At 41.7% G+C, this 10,522-nt stretch overlaps 2 protein-coding genes across 2 annotated transcripts; both read right to left on the bottom strand.

Annotated features, from left to right (window-relative positions):
- Positions 1-97: 97 nt before the first annotated feature.
- rnf10 (ring finger protein 10) lies at positions 98-7,766 on the bottom strand. The gene is made up of 17 exons (XM_079161562.1): positions 7,228-7,766; positions 6,222-6,406; positions 5,911-6,116; positions 5,742-5,832; positions 5,442-5,626; positions 5,115-5,251; positions 4,830-4,987; positions 4,403-4,528; positions 3,994-4,243; positions 3,677-3,810; positions 3,338-3,455; positions 3,132-3,233; positions 2,883-3,020; positions 2,668-2,759; positions 2,468-2,525; positions 1,295-1,459; positions 98-1,180 (listed from the first exon to the last, which is right to left on the bottom strand). Exons 1-17 carry the CDS (start codon positions 7,388-7,390, stop codon positions 1,107-1,109), a joined length of 2,382 nt encoding a protein of 793 aa, XP_079017688.1. The 5' UTR covers positions 7,391-7,766; the 3' UTR covers positions 98-1,106.
- Positions 7,767-8,100: 334 nt separating this feature from the next.
- Positions 8,101-10,458, bottom strand: pop5 (POP5 homolog, ribonuclease P/MRP subunit). Its single transcript, XM_079161575.1, has 5 exons — positions 10,412-10,458; positions 10,191-10,333; positions 8,959-9,108; positions 8,773-8,856; positions 8,101-8,537 (listed from the first exon to the last, which is right to left on the bottom strand). Exons 1-5 carry the CDS (start codon positions 10,429-10,431, stop codon positions 8,434-8,436), a joined length of 501 nt encoding a protein of 166 aa, XP_079017701.1. The 5' UTR covers positions 10,432-10,458; the 3' UTR covers positions 8,101-8,433.
- Positions 10,459-10,522: the final 64 nt, after the last annotated feature.

Genomic DNA, 10,522 nt, shown 5'->3' with positions numbered 1-10,522 from the left:
ATTTGATGGTGATTTCTAGTGGTTGTTTCTATAGTATTTGATCTTACCAAAAATGATCCTTTATTAGCTAATAGCCACACAAAACAGTCAGTTCTTTGATTGTGTATCATTTTTTATTCATTTCAACAGACTAGTTTTGTTCACTAGTCTTTAAACTTGCTCAAAATTAAAGGTGACTTAAAGAACCCTCAAACAAAACAAAATCATCAATCCCCTAAGCATTCTTTAAATGTCAGCAATTTTCTAACTTCACACATGTTCAACACTGAAATTAAACTGGGGGAGTAATGTTAAAAGTAAGTAAACCTTCTACAACAGAAGATGACAGAGGAGAAACTGAATGAGAAGAAAGTGCATACTTATAGTTTAACCACGCAGGATATACACCGGAGTTCTGCTGAACCAACAGATCTAATCTCTTCAATACAATACTGCGTTTTTGCTTCCTCGCAATGGTATTAGAACTAAATCCCAGGGCATTGACCTCAAACCCAAAAGCTATTCCCTGGAAGGGTGATGAAGTACTACTCCAAATTATTACCTGTTGATAAACACTGAAATGTACTCGTTTCCATTTATTCAAAGCTGAAGTTCAACACTGATGCCGGAGCACTGAGTATCTTGGAAAGATTTAAAAAGGTGCAACGTGCTTGCAGCTGGCTGACTGCTACTCTAATATTAAGCACCTATAAAGATCTTATCAATATTACTCATGGATCCTAGATGCTCAGGGTCAAACTTCAGGAAAGTTGGACATCAGACAGCAACCACTGTGATACAAGCCATTAAAAGTCTAAAGCGCACCCAATGTTAAATCCCGGCTTTACTTAGCATCTCAACAAAATGTTATCCATCAGGCTTGCAGTGTGCCAGGAGGTTGTAGCAAAGCTTTGACCTAGTTGTGCAATGAAAAATGAAGGTATATGAAACTGATGGAATGCCACCCGAACAATGGATCAAGCCCACAGAACAATGACCGAAAGCAGAGCAAATTTTGGCGACCTACTAAAACCCTTTTTCCAAGCAATATCTGCATGGCAGTAAAAACACAAGCAGTGTGAAGATCAACTCAAGAAACAATGTGATTAAATGAACTTCAGTGTTGTCTACTTTGTGTGAACCATGGATGTACTGAACAGAAGTTTCTGCTTTTTCTTCTTCTTCTTTCCACCTTTCTCATCTGAAAGAACAAGACACCGCAAGACACCGGGGATGAGTGCATGTCTTAAAACAAACAATTTAGCTTTAAAAATATCTAAATGTACTTGATACGGTTCATTCATAGATGCCAGACCTGGGTCAACCATAGGTTGTGGAGGAGCGGCTGCACCGCTGTCCAGCTGCAGAAGCGCCTTCTCAAAAGCCTGGCTGAAGGAGTTCTGGAAGCTGGGTACCGGGACGCGGTCGGACCCGTCGCTCTCTCCATCGCTGTCTGCTGCTGGGGGAGCTAGCAGTTTATCTGTATGGCACAAGACACAATAGTGACTTCAGGAAGCCTTCAGGGAGTTACACTGATAAACAGCCGTAAAAAAAACAGGCTATACAGGAAATACACAATCCTACACAGAGCTCCACTGATTTCCCCCACACCTATCCTTACGTGCTAATCGTAGTACCAACTGACACAAGAACAGAGCAAACTATGGATATAGTAATGTGTTATGGTGTAGTAGTCTAACAGACCACTTCACAAGTGAAGCATTTAATCAGGATTACTTTAATGATACATTATAAATGATTTGACTGCTTGTTGGCACCGTTTTCAACTCAGCGACAGGGTCACACACTTTCTCATTTTCCAGCTAAACAGTACACTGAAATATGTTTCTGAAAACATTTGAGGCGAGAAATAGACAGTATGCTGTAACAGAATCTTAATTCATATTTGATCAGCGCGTCCTAGTTTGACAGTTTGGTGTTTACAAGCTTCACATTCAGTGATAGACACTGCGTTAGAGACTCCTCCACATTGTCTAATGTAATACTGCCACGATATAGTGACCGTTTGAAGAATTCTATAAATATTTCTTTATAAGTTACCAACTGCAGCGTTAAGTAGGACCAATCGGTTTATGTTATTTGGTATTCAGCTGACAACGAGCTGGACTGACACTGGTGCCATTATTTTAGTGGGTCACATGAATTTTTAGTGCTGCAGCCAGCTATCAAGAGCCCGCCTGCAGTTGTGCGTAATTGTTTGTGTGTATTCATGTAACTCATGCAGGTACCGCAATGTTAACACAGAAAGCATGTCCACAGACAAACTCTATGACTATAGAGTCCAGTGGAGATATCATTTTGTCTTGACCTTTCAATTTCAACAGGAGGAGAAACTAACATTTTAATTAAACTTACAGCACACATTAGAGTATGGAAAGTTTCTGAATCTGTACTAAATGTATTTGTTGTTATTAGAATTGTAACATTACATTTTCTAGTACCATCAGCATCTACAATCGTGCACTACCTGTCTTTGGAGTGATCCTGGGCCCAGCATCACCTCTGGCTTTCCCATCTCTTAGCATCTAGGACAGGGGAGCATGTCAAGTATGTAAGTTATGTTATAAAATATAAGCCCTTCAGTTATGTGATGCATTGCCTTATGACAAAGGCAGTCTGAATTAATTATGTTTGCTAAGTTGCCGTTTGTGTGTTTGCCATACACACCTGTGCAAAGGACATGCAGTGGGAGTCGTCCTCCACACTACCCACAATGGGTGAAGAGCTTTGCCCATTCAGATTTGGGAATCTCATCTCATCTAAAAACAACAAAAGGAATGCTCAACTCACAACGTTCAACTGCCTAAACATGAGCCATGAACAGGCAGAGATTACATTTATAGAAAGGAACAATAACATGCAGAGAAAGGAGCTTCTCTTACCAGAGGAAGGACTGCAGCTGAGGGGTGAAGAGGGGACAAAGGTGAAGTCAGGCTGCATTGGGTGGCTGCTGTTGTGAGGAGGAGATCCAAATGCTGGGAAATGGTGAAGGTTCTCCAATCCAATATGCACCTCTGGATCTGGGGAACATATGAATGCAAGTACAGTTACAAACCTCAGTCTGATATCTCTCAGATGTGTGTACATTTTTTCTGGAAGCATGATCTTGTGAGCTGAACTGCTGTACTTACATTTACCCTGCTTCCTGTTCTCCTCAATTTCAATTCGCTTCTCTCTGCGCTTCTCATCCCTTGCTTTCTTCTGCCTCAGGTGCTTTCTCTTCTCCAAGTCATCTAGTAGTTTGCAGGAAAATATATACAATCAACAGTTACAATAAATGAATTCTCTTAGCTACAACTGTAAATTCACATTCTGAGAAGAGGCAAAGTGTTCTAACCTGCAAATGTGTCCAGAGTTTCTTTGGACAGGATTGGCGGCTGAAGGGCTAACTCACAGATGCTGAACTCGCACGTGAGTGGCAGATGTGCCAGATAGCGATGGCGGCGACGGATATCCTGTAACAGAGCCATGTATGAAAAGTCAGTTGAAGCAATAACTGCGATTGCCATTTTCAAAGAGTTAAAGTTCTAACTTATGCAGAGTAGATTGTAAAAGCAGCTTTTGGGGAGAAGAAATACTGCCGAAAACTTGAAAACACTCATCCCTCTATCTGCTGAAAAAGCTAAACCAAAATGATCGAAATGGCATCTGATTTGTGTTTCTTTGTTTTGCTGACCTCAGTGACTGTGTGTCCCACGATCTCCACCACTGTGGCAGTGATGGAGTCAGGACTGGCCTCCAAGCTGCCATATTCACGCAACAGACAGCGTACGTTCACAGGATGCAGGAACATCTGCTGGCAGTCATCAGCTGGACGGATACATGGGAGAGGAAGGAAGAGACAAAAAGAAACGTCAACACTGAAACTTAAGAGACAAACATACAGCCAAGACAAACCAGTTCCTGCACCTTTTCATGGTCAGACTCAATAACTTTGTTTCAATTACTATTTACAAGATGGTCCAGTTGTGTTTAGAGGAGGGAATTAAGCACCTTGGTAGAAATAGTAGTAGGGTCCGTGCACCACGCTGGCTGAAGGGCGGCTTGACTCGGCCTGGCTGGCAGGGCTCTCCTCCTCAGGTTGGGGCTCTGGGGCTGCACCCATCATAGACTCTGGAGGCTCCTCAAGCACACTCTCCAAAATACTTTCAGGGAAGCCTGGCAGCTCTGCAGTGGCTTCCTCTGGCACATCTGGGACCTCAGCCACCTCATCATCAAATGCAGAGGAGTACTGCAGCACAGGCTACGAAAGGAAAGACAGACATCTCTTACAAATCAGAAGCATGATAACATATAATAAAAGTAGAAGCTACGGCATCGGGGGAGGATATGCAAGTAAGATCATTTGATCCTGTCACCAATAGATACAATATAGTCAAACAAGATGCATTCTTAGACTCACCTTGGTGCTGCTGATGGTAGTGACCACTTCCTCCACAGGAGAAGTATCTTCTAGAGTCAGAAAGGACAGATCAAAACTGTCTCTTACATTTGCCTTCTGCTGCTTCAGCAGCATTTCCTCCCGCTCCTAAAACACAGAGACACACAGTTAGAGAGGTAAATATCAGTCTACAGGTATGTATAGTTTTAGTCATGAAGTAAGTTTCATATTTCATCTGGAGACAGGCAAGAGGAAAATGCATTGCGTGGCATAGCAAAAACCTATTTGTTAGCCTTTATCATTGTTTTTCATGCCTGCTCCATTTATATATTTTGAATGTACTCATTTCATACTGTGATTTTTTGGTAACTATGTACAGCCTATTGGTTCATTTTTTACTCCAGACCGAATTGTGTGGTGTCACAGAGAGGCGTATAGCTTCAGTTACCTGCAAAAGACAAAGGGCGCTTTGGATGAAACAGCATTGGGCGTCCCCCCCCTCCTGGATGAGTTGAGCCTGCAGGACATCCTTCTCCTCTGCCACTAAGCTCAGGACCTGCGTCGGGGAGGTCAGCAGCAGCTTGGAGTATGGGCTAAGACACGTATCTAGAAAACACACGTCATACCAGATTGAATAGAAAGTAAGGGAATCCCATATAAAATCATTTTGAAGACTATGATGCTTAGAGGAAATTAAGACTCTCTTTCATAAAAAGGTGCCCCTGTCTCTCACCACCAAAGCGAACAGGCTCCTCCACCTTCACCCACTGAGAGCTAGGCATGGCCACCAGAGCACCCTTTTCCCTCTGCATCAGGCGCATGGTGATCACATCTCCAGCCACATACTGCCTGGTCTCCATCGCAACCACGCTGCCAAAAAGGAACCAATTGTTAAAAGTCACTGTCAAAGAAACTCAACCAAACCAAAATAAATCAAAATGAATCTGCCTCTATGTGAAGGCTGTATTGTTTTCCTTGTTAAAATAAATATTTACTCCTCTCCTACTGCTTTCTTTGACCTCAGAGTTAGCCTACAGGGCTTTATTCATTTCTTATTTACCTCTTCAGGTCAGCGGTGTGAACTTCCTCATAGCAGATTGGGCACTTGGACCAGCTCTTGTCACCAAGAGACAGGTAGTGCAGCATGCACGGCCAGCAGAAGATGTGTCCACAGCGGGTGATGCGGGCTGACAAAGGAGGGTAGAGGCAGATGGGGCAAGACGGCACCTCGTGGCTGTAGATGCGCTATAGTTGAACACAAACGGATTGTGATTACGTGCATCAGTATGTAAATGAATGTGGGCTTTATTACTTATACACACGCACTGGTAGCACAGTTCAACAGATAACAGGCACTCACCACTTGCTGCACACAGTCCCAGTTGACCAGAGTGTCTGGATCAGTGAAGTGAGCCTTGTAGTCCTGGTCATCAGTCACCACAAACTGGCAACTAAAACACACAAAGTGTGTTAACTCCCACAACTGTTTGCCACATCTATTTCATGTTAGGTACGGAGGGGTTGCTTACTTGGCCTGCAGAAACAGCTCCTTGTTGAAGGGCTTGTGCTTGTGGCCCCATTTGTTTCGGCGGCCCCAACCGGAGTGGCCTCCGTCTCCGATGCCACCGCTACCTCCTCGGGGTTCAAAGGTGAAGTTCAACAGGTGGTTGAGGCTTATTTTTTTCGGTCCAGCAAATTGAGCCGGGCTAAACTCTGCCCGGCGTGTCTCTGCTACCTGGAGAAGCAGATGTGAAGAAGAATCTGTAACGCATATTTGAGCTGCTGATATTTTTTTCAAATATATAAGATAATGTTTTGTCTATCCATTAGGAATACCAACCTCCTCCCGTCGTCCTCCGCCTGTAACTCCATACTGTCGCGCTCCACCTCTCTGAGGGGGTCTCTTGTCAAAATTCTTGCTTTTCTGTGAATTGGTGTGACGAGAGCCTTGAAAACTTTCGCTTTTAGGAAGGGAGGGCTCGCGCTTGCGGCTGTAGCGCTTGGAGCCTCCATTATTTTTACCTTCTGAAAAAAAAAAAATGTATAAGCAACATGAACACAAATATTATCCTTCAATATAACACACACACACATTTATTTATTTAGCTGGTGCCTGATTTTAAAGATGTAAACCAGAAAGTCCTGGAGGAAAAGAGAAAGTAATATGGGGGCTTTGTAACCTGGTTTCAAGTAGCCATGTAAACATTTGTAATTAAATCTATTATTAGTGCTATGGGTTACAATAAGGCCTTTTGTAAACTGTCACTCCAGCTGAGGAAATGTATGTCCTTATATACAGCATATTGCAGAATTGACCACTTAATTAAAAGGGGCAGCCTCTGTAGGTTACTGATTATCTAGCTTCAAACATTTCTTGATGCCAGGAACAACTTCCACATGTCTTTAGGAAACATAGATTAGCTGTACACAAATAATGTAAGGAATTTAAAAACAAAAATGTGCAGGAGACGAATTATGCAATACAAAAAAAGGTGCAAACATTCGGTCACGGTCACTTAATCAGATTGGTGTAAATAAAAATAAAAATAGTTCAAGGTACAACTTTCTTTTTGCAAAAGTTGATTGTTAAAATGTGTCTCTGCATTCAACTGCGGTGCATAAATACAGGGCAGCGGGTATTACAGATATAGTGTTGTATGCAAGTCTTAGATAACTTTACAGTTTGAGGGCGAAATGTTTAACAACGACGTCATCCGTACCAGATAAACAACCTCTGCGCTACTGCTAGGCCCCAGCAGGCCACAAGGTAAAGACTGTTTAGCTGAGAGTACACTATGTTTGACAACTTCGAGTGACGGGTGTGTTGTGCACCGAGGTCTTTTCACCTGTTTTGGGTTTAGAGTCGCCCGATGTTGGGCCTGTGGAGCTGGAACGGGGCGGAACCTTGGTGTTGGTGCTGCTGTTGGGGTTTTTCTCCATGTTTGTCTCCGTGCAGTGAGCGGTTCTGGGGCAGAGCTCCGGGTAGAGAGCCAGCGAGCTCTCTAACATCAAACGGAAAAACAAAGGGGGAACTCGGGCAGTAGTGAGTGCGGGTCAGGCGACGAAGGCCCTGGTTCATTTCTGTCAAACACGGAGACTCCATCACGGTGACATCTTGACAATAAAACAACAAGGAAAAAAATAAGAGACACGATTTCGGCGTCTCAAGTTATGGAGGCTGTCGGTAGAGAGGACGAAAGCTCGCCACGCGGGGCCAAGACCCCCGAATTTCAGGCTTTTACTTGTTAAGGAAAACTAAATGCCCTTAACAAGGCGTTAAATGTTTTCCAAAAGCTGGAAAACGTGTCAATTTAGAGAATTTAACCAAAAAAATATGTCCGTTACAACGGGCTTGCACTAATGGCGACGGGTCGCCAAACGGAAACCTGAGAGACCCGGATGTTTCTTGTGCCGCTTGCAAATCTGTTTGGTAAAGTCTGAACTAAGCATTATGGGAATTGTAGTCGAAGAAGCCTTGTCGGCTACGCATTACCATAAAAGGTTTTAGGTGATAAACGGGTTAAATAATCAATATCCTGACACGGTATGGCGCAGTATTGTTAAAGGTTATGCTATGTAGGCTACTATCGATAGAATGTAGACATTTTTGCATCTTAAACTAAATCATTTACCAACTGCTTAACACTAATTTTGTGAATGTTTGGGTGTGTACAAAACATAATTTTTAGGACACCAAGGACAAAACCAGTGTATTCAAAAACAGTGTTTTAATTTGTAAACAAAATAAGCATGACCATAAAACAGTATAAATACAAAATATTTCATTGAAACATGAAAAATCTTTTTTTCCAGAATTAGGACATTGGACTCAGGCCATTCTGCCAACCCAAACGATTAATGTGACAAACAGATCTCATGTGTCCCTCTATTGAAGACAGGCATACAGTCAGTCAGTTTTCTTTACAAACAAGAGCTCTGAGCAGCTGCAGTATAAACCATAATTCCACAGAGTTGGGTATGCATTTCTTCAAATGCTTGATTTCAGTCCTGTAACAAAAACTGTCTGCCGCCCTTTACTGTATGCTGTGAAGTCACTCTTCTTCATCGTCCTCACTCTCTGAATCTTCAAATGCTTCCCTGTTTCCTCTTATGAGAGTGCAGTTTAGAATTGCTTTTCGTACCTGTTGTTTTTCTTCTACAAATGAAAAAAGAGGAAGAAACAGTCAAAGGCCATTATTCTTACATCCATCTTGTAATCCAAGTATTGTATTCAATGCTGTGGTCTCCAGTAAAGACTGAAATACAAAATTCAAAAGGACCGTAAGTGAAATGCTTCTATACATCCTGTAAGATATATTCTAATTCAATAAATAAATAAATGGACCACATATTGCAGAGTTCAGTATGAATGATACAATTCAATTCCATACCTTCATTTTTACATTTAGGTAGCATTCGATGGAGCTGCTGGGTGTTGTATCGGATCAGAAACTTCTGACATGTTCTAATTGTTCCTGGGAAAAACCATACATCATTAATTAGTCTTCAATTAATATTCAAGATTGTCAAAGAGTACGTCTGATTCATTATGAGATGTGTGTTGATGTTTTTCTCACCTCCCACATGCAAACAGTTCAGAAAACATGAGATTTTCTGCCCACGACTTTCAATACAGGTAATGAAAGGCAATGCAGACCAGAGGAGTTTGTAACACATTTTGGGGAAACGCAGGAATACTATTCCAGTATGAGCATTCAGATATTTCACTGAAAAGAAACAAAAGAAGAGAACAGTGAGAGCTCAGTTAACACTGAGTTGAAGGGCTGGGGGAATACTTAACATTATCATGTCAAGACATCTAAACATACCCTGCATCATGTTTCCAGGAAAACTAGACTGAATGATAATACTTAAGCACTAAAGCTATCTTTGTGTATCTAAAATGTAGTTGTGGATGGCAAGAATTTGTGTACTTTACTAGCCATTGATGCTACTTCACCAAATTTCACAGGTAAATATTACATTTTTTACTCCACTTCATCTATTTGACAGTTTTGGTACTACTTACTCTGCACTTTAAGATTTTAATCTATTAGTTTATAAAATGTGATGAATTATCCGAGATTAAACGACATAAGTTACAGTGCAGTTACAGTAAAGCCAAAATGAAGAAGATTCAGGTGGCATTTAATGATGCTTTCAGAATCTTGCTGAAGCTTCCAAGATGGACAAGTGCAAGTCATATGTTTGTGAGTCGTAATGTTCCCACCTTCCATGCTGTATTGAGGAATTTCATCTACAAATTTAAATGTCGATTAATTGATTCAGAAAATATAATCATAAAAGCCTTAAGTGATCCAACACAAAGTGACACAAGGTATACTTCTTGTTTCTGGAAACATTGGCACAAATGTCTGTATGTTTTTTAACAAGTGACTTTTTTTTTAACTGCAATGACTACACCTGTGTCTTGGTGTCCTCGTATTGTATAGTATTTTATATATTGTTGTTGTATTTGTGTTTTTGTTTTATTTTATTTTATTTTTTTGCTATATGGACTCATGAGTCTGAAATAAAGTTGAATATATAACAGTGTAAAAAAAGCTAAAATGGCCAGAGACAATTGCCAACATGGACGCTCATGCAACAGTAATTGTTAACAAATTCAGCTTAAAAATAAAGTAAACAAATCACATTATAACACAGCATGGAGCCTGCACAAGTACTTTTAGTTTTACGTAACGCGAGGGCTACATTATCTGGTTATATGTGTTTCATGTTAATTACAACGCAGGACCATTACTTGATTGTGATTTTTGTACTTTACACACGTCTAACCACTGCTTACCAGAGAACCTGATGCTGCAGAGAGCCGCCCCATAGTCCCCGTGTGTGCGGGCCACCGCTGCCTTCACTGCCAATGCAACAGCTCGGTCATCCAGCAGCAACAGGCGGCTCCTGTCTGGAACGTTGATTTCGCACAGTAAATACCTACCAACCGAAGAAACGACGGGTGAACAGACACACACACACAATATGAACAAATAGTACATGAGGAGCACATTTTACCTGGACTTCACGCGCACCATCGCAGCTCGTCTCTTCTTCCGTGGGAACTTCCGTCAACAGAAGTCTCTCTACCGCCCGGAGAGTCGCACTAGCGCCACACGCTGGACATTA

This window comes from Pholis gunnellus (assembly GCF_910591455.1).
Source record: "Pholis gunnellus genome assembly, chromosome: 6".
In the NCBI taxonomy this organism is placed as follows: domain Eukaryota; kingdom Metazoa; phylum Chordata; class Actinopteri; order Perciformes; family Pholidae; genus Pholis; species Pholis gunnellus.
This window is presented reverse-complemented; position numbering and strand designations above follow the sequence as displayed.